Below are 23209 nucleotides of genomic sequence, written 5' to 3'. Positions count from 1 at the left end.
TTTAACACGGTGGGGAAGAGTAAGTACCATATTAATATTTTTACAAAAGCAGTTCTGACCTCATGGCGTCCTCAAAGAGCTCTGTGGACTTTGAGAACGTTGCAGCTTCCTAGTTAAGGGATTTTCCATAATTTACACTCTCTGGTTTTTAGTATTTATCTGAGATTCTTTCTCTCTGAGAAAATGGTTTTAATATGCCAAATCAATTCTTTCAACAAGGTCAAAAGAACGCCAACTAAACTTCTCAATTCAAACTCCAAAATGTTTCTGTTTTCCAAATCCCATTATGGTCATTCAAAAGTACTGAACTGTCATTACTCCTAACACGAATTCCACTCCTTGGACAGTAAACAGAGAAAAAGTCAACTTGTGGTGAGAAACTAGCATATCCTTTTACAGGTAAATGCAATAAATAAAAATACAAGATGCAAAAAAGTTTCTCTCTCAACCAGTATTTCAAGCCCGAAGACAAAGCAGAAACAAAACAAAAACAAAATTAAAAAAGATTCTGATATACTCACTTTCTGCTTATGCTGCTGCAGAAGGTTGTCCAGATTGTGTCGCCTTTTGTAGTTAAAATAGAAGTTTTTACATTGCGCCTCGCTTTTAGTTCCCACCATTTTGGCAATTGCTGCCCAGTTACGACCATGTTCTACAAGACCTATATTTTAAAAAGAGACCAAAGATGAACTCAACAGTCACCTGATAAAGCTAACAAGAGAAATAATAAAATCAATCCAACCATGGTATTCACAATCATTAGCACTAAGAGTATGTTTTCAATTATTTACTGATATATTTCAACACGTACTTAAATATATATTGACTCTCAACGCACTGACAGCTCTATTTTGCCACCCAGATTTACAACACGGTCATTAATTGAAGGGCTCAACCTTGTCCTTGCCATGGGTCTTCTGGAGAGCTAGGACAATGTTCGATACAGAATAACAACTCAAACACTTGTAAACTGAGTGATTAGGTACTTCTAAATCCTTGGAAACAGTATATCGATATAAAGTTAATAAAGTAATCATATAAATAACACAAGATAAAGACCATATATATATATACACATATATATATCTTTATATATATGACTATAATTAGCCTATCTTCAGTTATAATCAAGAAATACTCTCAAAAAAATAAACCAGTTTTTTTGTTTGTTTGTTTGTTTGTTTTTTCTTAAGCCTGTTGTAGGGGCACCTAGGTGGCTCAGTCGGTTAAGCGTCTGACTTCGGCTCAGGTAAAGATATCGCAGTTCATGGGTTCGAGCCCCACATCGGGCTCTGTGCTGACAGCTCGGAGCCTGGAGCCTGCTTCAGATTCTATGTCTCCCTCTCTCTCTGCCCCTCCCCCCCTCACGCTCTCTTAGAAATAAACGTTAGGAAAAAAATTTTTTAGATAAAAGCCTGTTGTAATACAATGCATCACAGAAACCTATGCAATCTAGCACTTTTTAGTCAAATTATATCTATACATACACATACCTATCTTACTGTAAGGAATGTGAGTATATAAATGCTATACAGAGAGCTATACAGACAGGGATATACTTTAGATACAGGTGTACCCAAACAGGAATTTTCTAGTACAAATTCGACAATTTACAGGAAGACATCAGTTTTTCAAGTAGCTTCCTTACTAATGACAATTGGAAGATAACTTCCAAATCTTGCCTGACACATGAACAGAGCTGAATGGAGGCTAAACAGTCACATGGAGCTGCAGCTACCGGAAAAAGATCGCCCTGTGATGGAGCCAACATCTACCTATTCCACTAGAACATTCTTTTTTTATTTTAATGTTTTTAATTTTTTATTTATTTTTGAGAGAGTATGAGCAGGGGAGGGCCAGAGAGAGAGGGAGACACAGAATCCAAGGCAGGCTCCGGGCTCTGAGCTGTCAGCACACAGCCCGACGCAGGGCTCCAACTCGTGAACCATGACGTCATGACCTGAGCCGAAGTCAGAAGCTTAACCGACTGAGTCACCCAGGCGCCCCTCCACTATGACATTCTGATAATAAGATGAGAACAAATGTGAATCTTTTACATGTAATCATGGCAAATCACAAATTTGCTAATCATGCCAAATAAACGTCAAATAAAAATATTTTGAACACAGAAAACTTTAAACTGCTGTATTTTTTTGGTAAAGGTGGTTTATAGGATTCCTAAATGTTATCATTCCTACCTATTTACATAGAAAATAAATCTGGGGACGCCTGGGTGGCTCAGTCGGTTGGGCGTCTGACTTTGGCTCAGGTCCTGATCTCATCACGGTTTGTGAGTTTGAGCCCCGTGTCAGGCCCTGTGCTGACAGCTCAGAGCCTAGAGCCTGCTTCCAATTCTGTGTCTCCCTCTCTCTCTGCCCCTCCCCCACTTATGCTCTGTCTCTATCTCTCAAAACTAAATAAATGTAAAACAAAAACATTTCTTTTAAAAAAGAAAAAAAATAAATCTGAAATGTGTCACTAAAAGGTCAACCCATTTACAATAATTTCTCTTCAGAACTTTAAGGTAAATACTTAACCCCCAGAAAGTTGGCTACTCTTTCTCAGAATTAGTTTACTGAAAACAAACTATTTTTTATTTATAAACCAATTATTTATCCTATTAGAAACTGTACTTCAATTTTAAATTATACTACATTAATAAGCAACCACAAGAAAATACAAGATTCATAATGTTCCAGAGTAAGTAAGATCAGGGCCACACAGCGATGAGTGGCAGAGACAAAATTCAAACACTGGTCTGGCTCCAAAGTCCATGCCCTCTCCTTTGAATCATGGTGCAATTTCTTACTAGTTTATAACCAAATGCCTTACCAAATACACACTGAAAAAAAATATGTACCATGCTATTAAATCTAACTTTTAAATAACAGAAAATATAGACTCTTTATATTAAAATACCCTCTAAAACAGCTTTAATAGCATTTAATCACAGCTATTCTGGAAAAGTGAAAATAGCCCACTTGCTCTCTAATGAAATAACATTCAAAATAAAACCATACAGAGAACCTTCAATCCCTCCAAAGTGGGCCTCTTAACCAAGGCGCAGCGAGGTACCTGAGAAGGTACCATACCATCCTAAAGAACCCGAGTCTACTTCTGAATTCTGTTTACCACCGTAGAAGAATGTTCTCTTTTTTGCAATTAAAAAAAAAATTGGGTCCCTCTGACTTATTACTAATAACCTTAAAAAACCAAACCAAACCAAAACAAAAACAAAAACTCTTTAGAATCTAAAGTACTATCGTTTACCTTTTTTCGCAACTTCCATTTCTTCTTCTGTCCATCGAGAGGTTTCTACAGGTTCTGTGGAAACTGAAATAAAGATAGAGAACCCAATAAGGCAGAGAAATACTAAGATCAATCCTTCATTCACAGATTATATGGCCCCAACCTATTTATCTGACATAAAGCCTGTTTGAGGCATAAGGTCTAGTCAACTATGGAAACAAGATGATGGCAGCCTCTCCCCCACCAACTCAAGGGGAATGAATATTCAAAACCTCTGTATTAGATCTTTCGCAATGTTCTTTGAAGCTCCATCCATGTCTTCATGTTTGAACATCACTAGTTTCTTATCTAAGAAGTCCCGCCTCGCCAAGTGCCTGCACACGTTATCAGGGCTCCGTCCCTCCTCTCCTGAGGTGTCAAAGAAGAAACCACGCTCCCCCTTCCTGTCCAGTTTTCTCCTGTTCTCTAAACCCCCATCTCCTCCTCACTCCCAGAGGCCCTTCTGTCCATCATTTTCTAACGGCTAGTAAACACAGATGGACCACGAACTGAACACTTTCTCTTTTAGTTTAGAAAGGAAATAAAGACTATCACACGTGAAATGAGCTCTTGCTATGTTCCCCCTCTCAACAGCACTATCATCCACCCAGTCACTCAAATTATTACCAGGCTCCTCAAACCAATTTTTTAATCTTTCCTCCCATTTACTACTCACATCCATGGACGTATGTCAATTCTGATCTGAATCCACCCTCCTCTTGCCTGGGCCAGTGCATGCATGCACAATGACGCCCTTCTAGATGGTCCCTCCGCCTCCAGCCCTTACTCTCTCCAACCTGACCTCCACAACGGTCACCAGTTCGCTTTCTAAAACACCAATCTAATTACAGCATGCCTCTATTTAAAAACCTCTGTAAGCTCCCACTTTGTAAGCAAAGCAGGATTAATTTAAACAAGGTCCATCATGACCTGGCCCTGTGTGCCTGTCTACTTACTTCCCTTCCATCCTCCTCGCCATCCCCAGAACCTGGTTTCTTTCCTGCCTCACATTATGATAAAATTGGTATCACTGATTTTGATGGTCTTCACAATTTTGATGGTACACATCATTAACATAATTCCTTTATAAACTAGTGAGACAATACTCAGTAAAAGAGAGAAAAACACTTGGACCCCCAGCCCCAGTATTCCCTTGGCTGATAATTTATTTCTATAAAAAATAATTTAACAGAAAAAAAATGCGATGCGACTCAAGATTTGTTTTTTCCGTAGACTCTTATCATATTAGTTTAAAGGTGGTGGGGCGGTAGGCAGGAGATGGGGACAGCCTAATCATGATTTTCACCAACGGGGAATGAATGGTTCAAGAAATTGTGTGCCTCAGGGAACATAATGCCAACATTTCACAGCCATCAAAAAGTGAAAAATGAAGATCGCTTAGAAACTAGAAAATATTTCTAATATACACCAAGTTAAAACATCAGAAAAAGTGGCATACACAGTAAGGTTACAACTAAGTCAAAAGAAAAACCACTGTATTAAGATAGCAAGGTTGGGGCGGATCTTTTCCAAAACACATTGATATTAAAGTCTAAAAAATTTAAAGGCCATGAAGAAATAAAACTTTCACTGTTTGCAGATGACATGATACTATAAACAGAAAACCCGAAAGATTGCTAGAATTGATAAATTTAGTAAAGTCTCAGGATATAAAATCAATGTACATAAATCTGTTCCGTTTCTATACATCAATAATGAAGCAGAAGAGAAAATAAGAAAACAATCCCATTTACAATTGCACCAAAAATAATAAGATACCTAAGAATAAATCTAACCAAAGAGGTCAAAGATCTGTACTCTGAAATCTATAACATAATGATAAAAGATATTCAAGACAAAACAAAGAAACGGAAAGACATTCCATGCTCATGGATTGGAAGGACATATATTGTTAAAATGTCTACACTACCCAAAGCAATCTACCCATTCAATGCATTCTCTATCAAAATACACAAAATTCACAGACTAGAATAAACAATCCTAAAATTTGTAAGGGACCACCAAAGACCCCAAATAGGCAAAGCAGTCTTGAAAAAGAAAAGCAAAGCTGGAGGCATCACAATTTCAGACTCCAAGTTATACAACAAAGTTCTAGCAATCAAAACAGTATGGTACTGGCACAAAAATAGACACATAGATCTACGAAACAGAACAGAAAACCGAGAAATAAACCCACAACTATATGGTCAACTAATCTTTAACAAAGCAGGAAAGAATACCAAAGAGGGAGAAAGAAAGTCTCTTCAACAAATGATGTTGGGAAAACTGAACAGCAACACACAAAACAATGAAACTGGACCACTCTCTTACACCATACACAAAAATACATTCAAAATGGATTAAAGATCTAAATGTAAGACCTGAAACCATAAAAATCCTACAAAAGAGCACAGGCAGTAATTTCTCTGACACCGGCCGTAGCAACTTTTTTCTAAATAGATCCCCTGAGGCAAGGGAAACAAAAGCAAAAATAGACTATTGGGACTAGATCAAAATAAAAAGCTTCTGCACGGCAAAGGAAACAATCAACAGAACTAAAAGGTAGCCTATGGAATGGGAGAAGATATCTGCAAATGACATGGCTGAGAAAGGGTTAGTATCCAAAATATATTAAGAACTTATAAAACTCAACACCCAAAAAATAATCCGATTTAAAAATGAGCAAAAGACATGAACAGACATTTCCCCAAAGACATCCAGACAGCCAAGAGATGCATGAAAAGATGCTCGTATCACTCACCATCAGGGACACGCAAATCAAAACCACAATGAAAGATCACCTCACACCTGTCAGAATGACTAAAAGCAAAAACGCAAAAACCAGTAAGTGCTGGCGAGGATGTGAAGAAAAAGGAATCCTCGTGCACTGTTGGTGGGAATGCACACTGGTGCGGCCACTGTGGAAAACAGTATGAGGGTTCCTCAAAAAGTGAAAAGTAGAACTAACCTACAACTCAGCAATCCCACAACTGGGTATTTACCCAAAGAATACAAAAACACTAATTCAAAGGTATACATGCACTCCTATGTTTATAGCAGCATTATTGACAACAGCCAAGATACAGAAGCAGCCCAAGTGTCCATCCACTGATGAGTGGATAAAGATGGCATACCACATCTGAATATTATTCAAACAAGAGAATATTATTCAGCCATAAAAAAGAATGAAATCACACCATCTGCAACAATATGAATGGAGCCAGAATATAATGCTAAGTGAAAGAGAGAAAGACAAAATACAATACAATTTCACTCATCTGTGGAATTTAAGAAACAAAGCCAACTAGCAAAAGGAAAAAGAGAGAGAGAGAGAGAGAAGCAAACCAAGAAACAGACTCTTAGCAATAGAGGACACACTGAAGGTTACCAGAGGAGAGCTGGGTGGGGAGATGGGTGAAATATGTGATGGGGATTAAGGAGGACCTGGTGATTAAAATAAAAACTTAAAAAAATTTTTAAAGGCCAGAATTTCAGAGTATTTCTAGATCCTGGATACCAGGGGTCCCTCCTGCTCTACCTGAGCATTGAAAGAGAATCCCAAACAAAATTATGGCCTGTTCAATCTCGCCCACTCACTGGGTTCTGGTGGCGGTGGCAGAGGCGGTGGGGGCTCCTCAGTGGCGGCAGCGGCCGCAGCACTGGCAGCCGCGGCTTCGTTGGTCATGGACCTGGTGATCCGGCCCTTTCTGCGGCCCTGACTGTTGGCGGTCTTTCGCCCCCGGGGTGTGGCCTGCTCTCTCTCCTCCGTTTCTTCGGTGGCACCTTCTGTCTTGTCCTTTTCCTTGGTATTCTCTCTGGAAGCAAAAGGAAATGAAAATTTTGTGTGATTTAGAAGAATGCGTATATCTAAGGAGGTTGCAGCTTCGAGGTTTTTTTTAATACAATTTAAATACAATTACCCAACTTCTCAGTTACTCAAAATAAAATTTATGAAAAATGTTGCTATACCCCAATTTTGAAGAGTTCTGACTAGCTCAAATTAAGATATTTCACAAAGGTCTATTTTATTCATTAATGGGCTTAAAATTCAAACGCATTTCAAATCACCTATTACACTCTGAGGAAAATGACAGCACTCTGAGGAAAATGGATGCAGAAAAGCCCCTAGAGCTGCAGTCCAGAGTCCGGATTTCTTGCCTTTGCTCCAAGGTAAGCTTTCCCCTCTGTGAAATGGAGAGGCTGACACGGAGGCCCTTTCCGTAGTAATGATGAAGGACCATAAGGCCAGCTGAGGGCCAAGCACAAGCTAGCACCACCCCCTTCCAAAGTGGGATATGCGCAGTATTCCTCAGGAGCTCCTGGTGGCCCCAAAACAGGAAAGGACAAAAAACCAAACATTTAAACTGGTAAGAGACTTCACCAGTTTACAAGAAAAAGGCAATCCCAACAATAGCCTAAAGTCTAGGCACTCCCTGTGGGTCTTAATGTTAATGCTTTGCTAGAGGGAACAATCTCAGCTTGACAATAGCTAGGCATCCAATAATCTGTGAGTCTTTAGCATATGAAAATCCCTTTAGGAAGTCCCTCCAGACTTTATCTCCCCCCGCCCCCCACAACCCATTCCATAAAGCAGTCACCCCCACACTTATAGCATAGTCCTTCTGCCCTCAGGTCCTGTCCCCGTGCTTTTAACAAAATCACCTTTTTGCACCAAAAGATATCTTCAAGAATTCTTGGTTGTCAGCTCCGAACCCCCACCATCAGCCCAAAATTCCATCGGTAATAATCTACCATACCATGTCATTAAACCCGGCTCAATATTCTCAACCATCTGCAATACTAATTACGTGCAAATGGGGCAGTATTGCCCAGTGGTTGGGAGAACGGTCTGGAGCCAGGCTGTCAGGGTTGGTACGAGAGCTGTGTGATCTACTTGCCATGTGATGACCTTGAGAAGCTACCTCACCTCCACGGGCCTCAGTTTTTCTCAGCTATAAGTCAGGATGATAAACAGTATGTTCCATAGAGCTATTTTAACGATCAAAGGAGTTCATTCGTATCAAATATTCAGAATAGTGCCTGGAACACAGTAAACTATGTGTGTTTGCTATTATTAAGGATAAACCTCCCTCCAGCACTTAGGAAAAACTAAACAATCGATCAACCAATCAATCGATAAATGGTCATTACTATTACTAGCAACAGTACTACATGCAGTACTGGAAGGACTATTCTCTGTACTGTGTACCTCGCAGGGCTGTTAGATTTAAAAACAAAGTCCTTAAAGAACATTTTTGCAAACGTGGACAGGTGGCGATACTCAAAGACTCAACTACTTTTGCTTAATGGAAGGTGTTGATTTTCAAATTTTATCTACTTCAAGCAAAGATCTGTTGTAGCTTACCAAGTTACCGTTTTCCCCCCAAAATAATTCTTCAAGAATTTTTCCCCTTCAGTCCTAAACTGCCCTTGAAGTTGCCATGTAGCCCTCTCTCTTCACTTCTTTATTCCCTTACTAATCTGGCTATTTAAGCCTCCTCTTAAAGTTGTTTTGTCAAAAGTCACCAATGGGGGTGGGGGTGGGGGTGGGGGTGGGGAGGGCGGAGTCACCAAGGACTTACAAATTGCAAATCCAATGACTTTTCTCAATTCTTGTCACGTTAATCATCCTGCTGCAACTGACCCTACGGGCAATTCTCTTTATATCCTTCTCAGTTGAGCTTTTAGGACTTCATGCTTTCCTAGCATCCCTGCAGCTGTTCTGGCTCTCTTTCCTCTCTTCCTCTTGATTTCCCAAGGCTCGCCCTGGCCTTAAATCTCTGTGTGTTACCCCATTCTCATCTATTCCACTGGGACAACTCCCAGTCTGTATCTTCAGACTCACACCTCACATCTCCTAAAGCTCCTAAGATCCAGACTTGTCTTCCCAAGTATCTGCTGGAATTCCCAACACCACCCCCGGATTCTTCAACAATACAAGCTCGACACATCGAAAAACGTGGCCGTAACCACTCTGCTTCCGGCTCCACCCCATGCTCTCATCGTTCGCCGCTAAGAGGACAATCATGATCATATTCATTCACATTTACAGAACTGACATCATCTTTAGCTCCTCCCCTCTTTCTGTACTTCCTATACGTGACCTCATGCCAAGGTTTGGTTAGTACATCTCAGTAACACTTTTCCCATTCGTTCCACCATCTCCATTTCTACTACCACTTTCCGTATCAGTGCCTTGGTACCCCAAACCACTCTTCCCTGACCTACATCTCCAATCCATTCATTCTTTGCCTCTTGTGGGTCAATATTCTAGCAGAATAGCTTTGGCAAGAAACCATTCCATCCGTTCAAACCGCTACCTACTCCCAAACAACTCCTAACACAACCTCCTGAACAAAGTCTATTTTAGCTTCACTAAGGCTGTACATAATGTAACCCCAATCCACCTTCCACTTTCCTTCTCCAGCCATCCTGTGTCCCAGTCTAATGAAACCATTATCTGCCATTTCTCATAGCAGCACATCAATTCATGCTATTCCCTGTATTCTTTCCACATTAACCACTAGCTCCTGCAGAAAGTCCTCTGAACTATCCAGACGGAAGTAACCCTGACCTCTTCTCAATCTCCCAACATCCTTTACTGGCTCTGCTCATTTCTTAAACGGTACTTGCACCTACCTTCCCTAGTTTTCCCCTACTAGATCATAAACTACTTGAGAATGGTATACATCTTACGTATTTTTGCATCCTCTATAAGAGCTAGCTCACATCACTAAAAAATGAATGCTTGTTAATAGAGATTTTAAGAAAAAAGTAAAAACCAAGATATGGCCGTTCCATAATGAGAACCACTGACCACGTGGGAGTGTAAATGTTTTACCTCAACAACTAACAAAACCAAATTTAAGAGTCGTCTTCCTAAAGTGCCAAAATCAGAATGGCAATGGCATGAGCATCCACCTCTTTAGCAACCATACTAAGTGATGTGGGCTGCAGTTGTCACAAACCAGGTAAACCTTCGGTATTTCCAAGAGGGTTACGGAAGTAATACAACAGATATTAAAAAGGAACTAAACTACTAAACTAAAACTACTGATACATGCAACAACCTGCATGGATCCCAAAGTCATTACGCTGAGTAAAAGAAGCCGTGCACAGAAGACCACATACTGCACAACTCCACTTATACGAAATTCTAGAAAAGGCAAACAGATTAGAAGTTGCCAGAGGCTGGGAATGGTGGGGGTGGTGTGGGGAGCGGGGGGCCCTAGTGCAAAGGAGCATGTGGGAACTTTTGGGAGTGATGGGAACATTCTACATCACAGTATCACAGGTGGGGCCACAGTTACACCAGTGCATACATCTGTCAAAATATATCCACGTATACACTTAAAATTGGTGAATTTTATTCTGTGTAAATAATGCCTCAATCAAGCTGATCCTTGGTGGAAAAACAGCCAACTGAGCTGCTAAGCCCCCCACCACCCCCCACCCCACCCCAATATGTACACAAAGGTATCAACAGTAGCTGTCTCCAAGTGGCAGACTCACAGGTTAATCTTCTTAATATTCTCCCCTCTTTTCCTAACTTTCGATAATGAACAGGAATTACTTTTATAACCAGGAAAACAGCAACAGAACCACTAACAAACCAGGAACTCTACTTTATATGATAAATAAAACCAATAAAGCTGGAATGTATGGTATTAATAGAAAAGAAAACCATTCTTACCAGCATTCTTACATTAATGTAAACTATCAAAGGTACACACAAAAAGATCCAAGTCAAGGATTAAATTACATTCAGTAGATCTCAGTGATGAGTATATATTATTATAGTCTATGCCTTCTGGAAAGTAACATCTCATGTCTGGCAATTAAGTCCATTAAGCCAAAAGTTCTATTTACCAGATTATCCCGTTCCTTCATTATGTCAAATAATAACTATAGATGGTCAAAGCACGTACCCCATTCATTCTTTTATCTAAAATTGTAGGCCTTTGATAGATTTCATAGGTTATTTAGAAATAAGAATAATAGGGGCACCTGGGTGGCTCAGTCGGTGAAGCATCTGACTTCAGCTCAGGTCATGATCTCACGGTTTGTGAGTTCGAGCCCCACATCGAGCTCTGTGCTGACAGCTCAGAGCCTGGAGCCTGCTTCCGATTCTATATATCTCTCTCTCTCTCTCTGCCCCTCCCCAACTTGTGCTCTGTCTCTCTCTCAAAATTAAATAAAATGCAAAAAAAAAAAAAAAAAAGAAAGAAGAATAATATCTAATAATTTAACTCACTTAGAGTCCTCCTTGTCATCTTTCTCTTCTTCATCTTTCTTTTCCTCTTCTTTTTTTTCTGTTTTTTCTGCTTTATCTTCTTCTTTTTCTTCTACTTTTTCTTCTTGTGAGGGTCGGGCAATTTGCTGCTGGAATGAACCACTATTTGTCAGATTCAAAGGTAAAAGAAACAGCTCCTCAAACTGTGATGACAAATTACAATAAATATCTTTGCAAAAAATTTAATTGACAACTAACTTATTAGTCACTTACAATGTAATTTGGGGTAGTGTATTAAGAATCAGCCTAACACTCTTGAATATATTCCACATGTATTGCTTAAAAGCACATACTCATGTTCCCAGTGTCTGGACCCATCAGAGAGGTGAAAGTGTTAAGATTCCACTTAGAAACCTGAAATCTGAGGTTGGTTCTCTCTTTCTGTAACTCCTACATCTCATCTGTCACTCAAACATTTCAATTCTACCTTATAATCTGATAACGTGAAATTTACCAACCCGTTCCCCTTCGTATTAGATACCTAATACGCTTCCAACTTTTTCATTGCCATGGATGATATTCTAAGAAACATCTTTATGCTTTTATTCTTCTGCATGAACATTCACTTAATGAATAGTAGATGGCTATGGTCATCATCAAGCCTAAAGTTATTTGAAAACACACTAAGGATATAGTAAAGTGAAAAGAAGTAAAACACTCAAATATCTCTAAACTGTAATTACAACTCTGTAATTGTAAATATGTATATGAACAAAGACTACAAGAGAAAAAGATTACGGAACCTTTTATCTTTGCTAAAATTGTGACTCCAAAAGAAAAGGTGAAATTAAGTTTGTGTTAGTATTATTTTTATTTAATGTAGAAATAAAGACCGTCTATCGTAAGTGGGACTGAACTGCCATGTGACATTACAGCACACAGCCCCTGCCCCAGCTGTACCTCTTCCAATCCTCCTCCCTTTCCTACACTGGTTGCTGCTCTGAATTCGCCTAAACACACCCAGCATTACATGTCTTTGCCTGGAACACCCTTCCCACCCCTCCTCGCCTACTAAACTCCTACACAGCTTCTGAAATTCAGTTCAAAATGCTACATCTCCTGTGAGGCTTTTCTTGATTTCCACAAGAAGCTCCGGGCCCCGTCTCCCTACCTTCCACCCTACATGGTTTCCATTTGCTCGCAGCACTTACCACAGGGTGCCGTGTAACTGGTTATCAGGGTCTGTCTCACTGTGCTACAGTCTCAAGGACAAGGACCCAATCTTAATCATCTAAGTATCCTCAGTTCCTAGGAGGCATCTTGACCAAAGAGGTGTCTACATGTGCTGGGTATAGCAAAAAAACAAGTTCCCTTATTCTGGTTGTTTGGAAAGTGTTTGCCCTCCTACCTCAATCTTTCATTCTGATCCAGGCCAAAGTCAATGCTGCCTCCTAATAACTGCCTGTCCTCTTACCTGTTCCTGTCACCAGACAACATGAAGTACTCATTAATTTGAGGTAAAATTTTCCTTAACTCTCAATAGCATCTCAAAGTCCTTTACCTACTCACCAAACCTGACTTTTTTCTTAAGATAACTAAGACCTTGCTGGCCTCTCCAAAAGAGGTCCGAAATTATGCCTTCCTCGAATCCATGGCAAAAAGAAGAATCTGTATCCTTGCTCCCAAATGCCACTTCCAGAACATTGGTGAACTCTGGTATTTCAAAAATTGCTTCCTTTTTCAAATTTCAGAAATCTACCTATGATGCCTTTTGTCTCTTTTGGTGTTATGGGCTGACTTCTCAAATATTCCCAAGGACAAATAAATGATTTTATCACATGGCTCATTATGCCTTGCCATTATTCTTCCGACTTCAAAATGCCTAACAATGCCTTTTCTAGCAACAAAATATCCTACAACTGAAATACTTTCGGGCCACCTGGGTGAGTCAGTCAGTTAAGTGTCTGAATCTTGGTTTCGGCTCAGGTCATGATCTCACGGTTTCATGGGTTCACGCCCCCACTGGGCTCTGTGCTGGCAACGTGGATCCTGCTTGGGATTCTCTCTCCCCCTCTCTCTCTGCCTCTCCCCTACTCACGTTGTCTCTGTCTCTCTTAAAAATAAATAAATAAAACTTAAAGAAACACTTTCATGTCACGCCCATTAAACTCTGAAGTCACAATTGCCATCATCAGTGGGTACTGCTTTACCTCCACGATCCTGAAATCAGAAAATGTTCTCTGTAACAATCACTTGTGCCCCACCCATCCCACCTTTTCATTGTTGTTGATCCTATTTGTCCTCTTCATGACCTTTGATCCCTTTGTTCTATGAAATGTCACAGTCCATCAGGAAGAAATTATCTACTTTTCCATTATGACCCCTCACTAAATCATTTCAATACCATGGATCCTTCACTTGCTTTATCTGACTTTCCTGATTTCTCACCCTGGTAAGTACCAGTTTCCTTTTCTTCTGAGTATTTATTATTAGGAAATACTAAGAAACGAGGAAGATTTTCCTACGTACACTTTCCAACCATGACAAGGTCTGCTTTACAACTGGGAATGTTTTATTCACTTTGATAAGGCGACGGACTCCCTAGCATGCCACAGAGGTGTCAAGACTGGTTTCAAACGCTAATAACCTCAAGCCACCTGCCTGCCACAAATATGGCATTCTGAACAAACAAGATGGCATACTGACAATAAACTTGGCCCTTTGCAAGTGGGCTGTATAATCCAGAAAATGGTTTATGGCCCTAAGAAATGACAGGGAGCTATCAACTCAGCAGAAGATAAGTAAAGAGGTTCCCTATTCTGTTAGATTTGATGAACATATAATTTATTTCCCTAATACTTTTCTATTTCTAATGCCAACCAGAGTTTTGAAAAAAGCAAGCAATCCCACACATTCCCTACTGTCTGGAATCCAGCCAACAGCTGACTTTGCCCCCCCCCCTTCCCTAGTGCCAGGGACTGAGAAGCAAGGTAGCATCTCCTTCCACCAGTCAATGGGAAGACGAGGGCAGGATCTCTTTTGAAGCACAACCCCCAATTCTGCAGAAGGCGTGGACATGATCCAAAGAAGTTCATGGAGTCGCTGAACAGTCTGTGAAGGTGTGTGACACCTCCAGAGCAGAACCTCCATCAAGGGAGAATCCCCATGAACTGGGCAGGAGTGGGTGGAGAGGGAGAGCAGGGAGGCCAGAGGGTCCAGTCGGCATTTCCCTCTGCGTGACAGGCATCGAGACCCACCGTAATGACCACCAATCGCATTAAAGAAAGTAAGGAATAACTTCTGATTTTAACAAGAAGTGACTGGAATTGCTTTTGTTTCAGGCAAATCTGCCAAGAGAAGTGTCAGTCCCCATGGTCTGGGATGGAGGTTACAGGTTACATCCCTCAAAACCTTCAGCAGATTGGCTGGAGCAGGAGGCCATGGTTTCAAAGGGAAATTCGTCACAAGGTCCCCTAATAGACAGAGGCATTCCCATTAGCTTCCTGCCCGGGTTTCTTCTCCCTCCTTAAGCCCAACGCTTCATAGTCAATAAATAGAAAGAGGTTTCATTCTGTTAGGGAGGATCTCACGACATGAAGCATTTCTGGCGAACGACAAACTATGCACTACACGTGTGAGGGTACATTATGAAACAAAATGAAAACCCAAATGAAAACACCAAAGTTTTATGTATTTCATAATTATGATAAATGAAGACCAAGGTCAGTTTCAACAGAGTTTCAACAAGGCAGTTTATGCTGAGATGTGTTTCTACTGTATCTAATTGAATACCTAACACTTATAGATACTCTATGTATATCTGCTCACATGCTCGAGTCTTTAGAAAACAGATAAGCGAATTCCCACTTGGTGGATGACGGGAGTTGCCAAGAAATGAAATGACTACCTTTGAAAGAACAAGCTTATAGTCAACTAGAAAGACACAAGAAACAAAAAGAATGAAGTCCTACCTTAGCCACTGAGTTTTTAAAGCAGTTCAGGCAGTAAACAGAAATTATCTCATTAAAATATATATTAAAAAACTAATGCCGTTAAGCCACTTGAGAATTTGAGACTACGTTCCTGAATAGTAAAAGCTGTCAACCATCAGAAAACCCCTCTGTGAAGGCTACAAATGTACTAGTCGCTACCATTTATTGGGCACTCCCTTTGTGCCTGATACTACACTCTAGGGACTTCACACATATAACATACCTAGTTCTCACGTTAACCCTGCAAGGGAAGTCTGCTCCCTCTCTCACCGATGAGAAACCAAGGGTCAGCAAATGAAAGGACATGTCTAGGGTTAGATAGATACGGAGGTCACACAGAGGCAAAGCTCTTTCCATCATACCCAACTTTTTATTTTTTTATTCTCAACTTTTTGTACTTGCCTAAAACGGTCTAACCATTGTCTATCTAACAATTTAGTCAGAAATGCTCCCAACTTCAAAAATTACTACATTTACATAAGTATATGCTTGCTCAATACCTTTGGGGACTAAAAACATGCTGACATATTTAAAGAGGAAGATGTTGTCAGAAGGAAGGAAGAGAACAAACTCTTGTGAAAGGTAATCAAGTATTTGGAAATGAATGCAGTTTCCAAACAATGACTTGCTTTATTGTAGGTCACAAGCAGGTACCACAGTAATTCTAGCTGCACAGTGACAGACTTATTTAGATGGGAGTTTATGCTGGAAAGTAAGAAGAAATTCTTAGCTCTAACAAAAATGTTACACATAGAATCAAATTACTGCCTGGCATGTTATTTATAAATCTAGACCCCAAATAGTAACACTTGATGAGTGGCTTTTGGCTTCTAATCTTTGATAAGTATTCATTGCTTCAACTAAAATTTATGAAGAACCACACTCGCTCCCATCATGGGATGCCAGGAAGTTGAACGGTGAAATGGTTTAAGCAGTAGCTAACGGATTTTTGAGTTAAGACTTTTGCCAATAATAATCTCTGAACACAAGTCTAACAAAAATACGATTATCTGTCTCGTTTCTCTAGGATTCTAAGATTAAACTCATTTTCAGACTAAATAATATGCAAGGTTCCATACAGCGATAGCAGGTTAAAAATCAAACCTCGCAAACTTGGAATCTCTCAGTCAATAATACCTCCTTTAGGTAAGAGGTTTGGGGGGGGGGGTTGGGGAGGGGGGTAGGAAAAGCAACCAAGTAAAAACTGAAAGGATCAGGCATAAACTTCAACAGAAATCTACAGAGTCTTGAAATAAATTTGCCCTAAGCGCTCTGGGATTACCTACAGTAATTCCTACTGATTCACACTCGATTGGATAATAGAGCAGTAAAGTGATTCTCAAATTAGTTGGATCCCTGTTACCTACCAAGGTAAAATCAAGACACCACAATTTAAAAATTCTTAACTGGGGGCGCCTGGGTGGTGCAGTCGGTTAAGCATCCGACTTCAGCCAGGTCACGATCTCGCGGCCCGGGAGTTCGAGCCCCGAGTCGGGCTCTTGGCTGATGGCTCAGAGCCTGGAGCCTGTTTCTGATTCTGTGTCTCCCTCTCTCTCTGCCCCTCCCCCGTTCATGCTCTCTCTCTGTCCCAAAAATAAACAAATGTTGAAAAAAATAAAAATAAAAAAAAATAACAATAAAAAAAAATTCTTAACTTGTAACTAGATTCTTTTTTTATTTTATTTTTTTTTATTTTTTTTCAACGTTTATTTATTTTTGGGACAGAGAGAGACAGACCATGAACGGGGGAGGGGCAGAGAGAGAGGGAGACACAGAATCGGAAACAGGCTCCAGGCTCTGAGCCATCAGCCCAGAGCCCGACGCAGGGCTCGAACTCCCGGACTGCGAGATCGTGACCTGGCTGAAGTCAGCCGCTTAACCGACTGCGCCACCCAGGCGCCCCTAGATTCTTTTTTTAAAAAAGAAGTCTTTCTAAACTTTGTTCTATACAGCAAATTATACACATTCCCAACCCAGATCTGTTTCCTAAACTCCAGACTTCTACATCTAACTGCCCACCTCGCACCTCCACTTAGACATCTAATACGTATCTGAAATTCGGCATGTCCTAATTCTTCCCCCCAAATCTGCCACTCCTTCAGTGAGGCCTATGCAGTAAATGGCAACCCCACAAGCCAAATCTTGGGCTACCTTTGATAACTGTCCTCAAATCCCCACGATCAATCCACCAGCAAAACCTGTTTACCTCACTTCAAAAATACATCCAGAAATTGACCAGTTCTCCCTACCTCCCTCACTAGAGTCTAGTCCAAGCCACTGGCAGGATTAATATAACCTCCTGGCTGGTCTCCCTGCTTCTGCCCCAGCCTCCCTTACAACCTAGTCTCAACAGAGCAGCCAGAATGATCCTGCCACTACTAAAATCTGATACTAGTCTTCTGCTCAAAAGTCCAATGCCTCCTCCTCCTTTCTTTGGTATCAGCTGTAATGTCATCCATTTCTACAAACACGAGCCCTTAAACTAACACCACCTAATTTTGGAAACCTGTCCATCTATTCTGACACAAAGAGAATGAAGTACACAAGCAATAAAGAAACAGAAATAAGATTCTTCTGGTCTGAGATGGTGCTATGTTTCCATCATTCAACACTCTCCTCTCCCAAATTCCCAGTGAAACAACCAGAAAAATATAAAACTAGAAGAAAAATCTTCACGGTAATAACCCAAAAGGGAGGGAAAAGACTGATGGAAAGGCTGACCAACCCCAAACTGGGCCTAGCTGGGGTCAAGGTGAGGGCACATATGGACAATTTCAGTTCTGTAAATGCATTCTGGGACACGCTAGAGGTGTGAGCACACAGAACAAGAATGTGCAGAGAAAACGCTATTATGGCTGGAACTTAACAAGCATAAGTGTGCCACGGACAGCAGTGAGATGGCGTCCCAGGTAACTTTAGGATGGAAAACAAATGCTTCAGGGTAACAGAGACATTCTCATCACACAGAATTTCCTACTAGAGCTTTCTCCTCTATCAACAGAAGCAACAGACTGCTAACGCTGCAAAGGTAACATATGATAAATATCAAATTATCCCCTTACATTCTCTGGGATTGAAAAATTGACACAATTTATAAGAAATATGAAATACATAACTTCTAACAATTCAATTCAAATTACAAACAATCGTTGATAAGAAGGAACAAAGCTATTGTTAAAAATTTGTAGCTGGAGGGAGCCTGGGTGGTTCAGTCAGTTAAGCATCTGACTTCGGCTCAGGTCATGATCTCACGGTTCGTGAGTTCAAGCCCCGCGTCGGGCGCTGTGCTGACGGCTCGGAGCCCGGAGCCCGGAGCCCGCTCTGGATTGTGTCTCTCTTGTTAAAAATTTGTAGCTGAAACTTGTTTAAAATGCAGATGGGCTCTAGCATCTCTAGCTAATTTGTTTGATTCCACTTTCTCTGTGGGAAGCCCTGGTGCCTTTTAGCAGAACAGCATTTCCCGCCTCAATGCCAACACTGAGTTTGCTCCCCGTCAGGTAGCGACTCTTGGTGGAGCCCCACGACCGTCCCTCTCTCTGCGTCCACAGTACCAGCTGCATCAGCGTACAAGGCCGCTCTTTCCTCCCTTTCAATCCTCATCGCCCATTTCTCTGTTCCCCTTCATAAGCAAATCTTACAGACGGGGCACACCTGCACGCTGCCACCTGCTCACCTCCCACACTCCCTTCCCCTCCCTACCATCTTATTTCCGGCCCCCTCACCAACCCACTGAAAATGCACACTTAGGACACCTCAGCTCACTCAACCTCTGGCAGCATTTCACGCAGTCGACTCGTGAAACACTCCCTGCACTTTTACTGACCAAGAAATACTGTTCCCGAAGGATATGTAATCACATCCTGTCCTGCGAGGTAGTGGTATTCTGTAGGAAACAATGACCAGAAAACACAACAGGTTATGGCTACGGATAATGAGAGAACCGTGTCAATCTGTATCTGGTAAGCAGGGTGGCTAAGGAAAGAAAGGGTGGCCGTGTGGGGAAACCGGGAGAGCTTTAGGAACACTAATCAGCAGTCAGTGGCTGTCGTGCGAGATGAAACTGGGTGCGGAGAGCAAGGGCGACCACACGGTCCCAGCAGCCACGCTGGTAACGCACACGTGAGCTGTGACAGCTGCTGATCCGTTATTTTGGAGAAAAGTTTCTGAAGGACTGAATTCCAACTGTGAAAACGTACGCTGCGCTGTATTAAAAACTATCTTTTAAGATCAAGTGCTTTTTAACGCAAACTATCTAAACTCCAGAAATGAAGTTAATCTGAAACAAAGTCAGGTCCCCGGTATTCCAGTAAACTATCTTCTCCGCTAATTACCACGCTCTATTTCTCTGTACTTCTCCCATATTCTACCTGCCCCCTTTCACAGACAAAAGGACTGAGAAAAATGGTATTATTAAATGAGGTGTCATGGGGCCCATATTCACATTATCACTGTTACCACTGACAGGCACAATTTAGATCATATAGAAGTATAAAATTTTTCTCATTAATCTTATCAAACTAGAAACTTTCCAGTACATTCAAAGTAGATGGCGTAATGCATTAAATATGTATTAATTTCAAAATAATAACATGTTCATAACATCCTAATTATTTAATGAAATGTCAATCCCTACAATACATGTTATAAGTACAAGGCTCCGGTTATAACATTTTTCATCTCCGTATCTCCACCAAGCCCGAAACACCTTCGATACAATAATGAAACGCACCTGGTTTCTTCCTCTGCGTTTTCCATAATTCCTTCTTACTAGGGCTTTATAATTCTCATTTTTCTTGGTTAAGTAGTAATATAAAACACAATCAGGAACACTCTATAAGGAAAAAAATATTTTGAAGAGCCAAAGGAATAAATTTTTTTAAAAAATCAAGTAACACTTTCAAGGGAAATCTCTGATATTCTCAAGGTATAAATTAAGGAGAAACATATGGCTAGCATTTTAAGGCATATCTACGCTCTAAAAACACATTCATTATCTTTATATTTTAAAGGACAATTCCAGTTGTCCTAATCCAAATTACATAAAAGATATCAGAAGCTATCAGAAGCATTCAAGCACTTCCTTATTAAGGAGTAACTAAATTCTCTTTCTTACTGCAGACATGTAAATATTCAAAATGTCTCTTTAAATATTTTGTCAAAGACACTACATCCCATCCTTTGTGGGAAAATTTTTCAAGGAAAATCAGAATTCTGATATTTGAATCAAAACTTCAGTAAGGTTTAAAACGCACTGTAGTCTATGTGTTTCTAGGAAAATCCAGTATCAGGTTGTTTTCCATTAACCATGAAAATCAGACTGTTCTGTGCTTAAGATTTGTTACATAATTCTAAATATCACTATACTAGTCACGTGAGAATCTTTCTAAAAATCTATTCTATTTAAATACTTTTGTATATTAGAGCACAAAACTTCAAAGTAGCAACCTATAAACCTACAAACCTATAAACATTCTCAATGCAAACCATTTCTTACCTTTCTTTCCAAGTAGGATGCAATTAGTCCAAAGTTTTTTGGATGCTGGATAAACCTGAGTAAAAAAAGAGAAAAAAACAACAACACATACACCCATACACACAAACATTTTAACAACTTCAAAAGAGGCGGGGTGGGGGGGACCTCGGGAACAGAAATATTAGCACAGACTGTTTCCCACGGATCCCTAATTGCCAACTTGAGGAACAACAGCAGACTCACTAGAGTGTTTTAAGGGCACGGATTCCTGGGCACCATCCACCAGGAACTAACTGGATTGGTCTATGGTACAGCACAGACATCTGGACTTTTGAAAAGCACCCCCAGGTGACTCAGACACCACCCAAGCTTGGGTACCACACTTAACATGACTCTGCAACCCCAGTTCAGCTCTCATCTGTTAACTTTGTTCCCATCTACAAACCTATGGGAAAATCATATCAAATCTACACTCTCTACTTTCCACAGGATCCATTCAAATGTCAAAGGGGGGCCAAGTTTGTGGAGAAACAGTTCAATTTACAAGTGAATGCCAAATATTTTTCACGAATTTATGTGAGCTTCTATTAGAAAACAATTTAAAGTTTAAATTACTTGTCCTTAAAGATCTCCTTCTCGTGGTCAGTCCAAACATTCATAAACTGCCTATCTTTATAAACTTTCATAGGATCTTCCATGAGTCCATTCATGTTGATGAATTTGACTCGTCTCTGTTCTGCATCAAACATCATAGGTGGGATCACAGAGAGTTGCCGCATTTGTTTCTCATTATTCTGAAAAAAAAAAAAAAAAAAAACCAACAACAAAAAATAAACATAATTTATGTAGAATAAAATTTAAAGAGGGCTATAGACCAGCTATCATAATAGAAGCCAGAAAAACCACATATGTAATTTAATGTCAATAGCAGTGTGTACCATAACATCTAACATATAGTAATTACTCATATATCCAATAAGCACTCATTAAATGGGCGCCTGGGTGGCTCGGTCGGTTAAGTGTCCGACTACAGCTCAGGTAAGGATCTCACGGTTTGTGAGTTCGAGCCCCGTATCAGGCTCTGTGCTGACAGCTCAGGGCCTGCAGCCTGCTTCCAATTCTGTGTCTCCCTCTCTCTCTGCCCCTCCCTTGCTCGTGCTCTGTCTGTCTCTCTCTCTCTCTCTCTCTCTCTCTCTCAAAAATAAACACTAAAAAAAAAAAAAAGCTCATTAAATGAATTATAGGGACAGAGGTGATACATGTTATTTTTTCTATATCCCACTACTACAATTTGAGAAGAGATTTTTACTTAAAAGAAGGAGATACTTCAAGTAATAAATTTTTATTTCTTTTATTTTTTTAAGTAGGCTTCACATCTAGTGAGGAGCCCAACACAGGTCTTGAACTCACGACCCTGAGACCAAGAGTCCGATGCAGAGGAGCACCTGGGTGGCTCAGTCGATTAATCATCTGACTCTCGATTTCGGCTCAGGTCATGATCTCACGGTTCCTGAGATGGAGTCCCACGCTGGGCTCTACACCAACAGTGCAGAGCCTGCTTGGGATTCTCTCTCTCTCTCTCTCTCTCTCTCTCTCTCTCTCTCTCTCTGCCCCTCCCCCACTTGTGCACCACCTCTCTCAAAATAAATAAATAAACATTAAAAAAAGGAAAAAAAGACTAAGACGCTTGACCAACTAAGCCACCCAGACACTCCAAATAATAAAATTTTTGACCTAAATAACTAATGTTAAATTCAGTGAAATAATGATCTTAAGAAACACTTAATTACATTAACAGTCTTATTTTTAAGAATCTTAATGTCATTTTAGACAGTAAGTCTTAATGTCATTTTAGAGACCAATAAATAGAAAAAAAAAAGCAAACAGGCACCAAAATCCTAAGGGCATTGATTTTAAATTAAACTCACGTGTATAATTCTTCTTGCTAACTTTACATAATCTCTCCACTGAAAGTTGAAGACCATTATCCTTAGAATTTCAACTAAAACTTTGTTACATCTATACAATTAGTTTTTCCCGAAGTTTAATTTCCTGAGTTCACAAGCATAAATTTCTATGAAAGACCTTTAACCAAAATTACAGGTATTGACCCCAACACAAAGCTAGGTTTTGTTTTTCCCTAAAACTCTTCCTTACAGAAGTGGATACCGCCTTACACTCAGTCCTTACAAAGTGTCTAATTTTGTGGGGTACTCTCAATCA

At 40.3% G+C, this 23209-nt stretch overlaps 1 protein-coding gene across 17 annotated transcripts in view; it reads right to left on the bottom strand.

Moving 5' to 3' along the window:
- NCOR1 (nuclear receptor corepressor 1) overlaps positions 1–23209 on the bottom strand; it is a 161107-nt gene that overhangs the window by 63555 nt on the left and 74343 nt on the right. For 10 of the 17 annotated variants that reach the window (XM_086686110.1, XM_086686120.1, XM_086686116.1 and 7 more), the window contains 7 exons: positions 21602–21780; positions 21008–21062; positions 20243–20344; positions 11543–11670; positions 6886–7103; positions 3271–3333; positions 522–661 (listed from right to left, as the gene is read on the bottom strand). In XM_086686110.1, the coding sequence (XP_086542236.1) occupies positions 522–661; positions 3271–3333; positions 6886–7103; positions 11543–11670; positions 20243–20344; positions 21008–21062; positions 21602–21780 (885 nt within the window). The remainder of the gene's footprint in view (positions 1–521; positions 662–3270; positions 3334–6885; positions 7104–11542; positions 11671–20242; positions 20345–21007; positions 21063–21601; positions 21781–23209) is intronic. The other 7 variants (XM_086686112.1, XM_086686119.1, XM_086686115.1 and 4 more) reach the window with 1 other exon arrangement.

The sequence above is a fragment of the Puma concolor genome, chromosome E1 (assembly GCF_028749965.1).
Source record: "Puma concolor isolate L17-30 chromosome E1, mPumCon1.1.hap2, whole genome shotgun sequence".
Taxonomy (NCBI): domain Eukaryota; kingdom Metazoa; phylum Chordata; class Mammalia; order Carnivora; family Felidae; genus Puma; species Puma concolor.
This window is presented reverse-complemented; position numbering and strand designations above follow the sequence as displayed.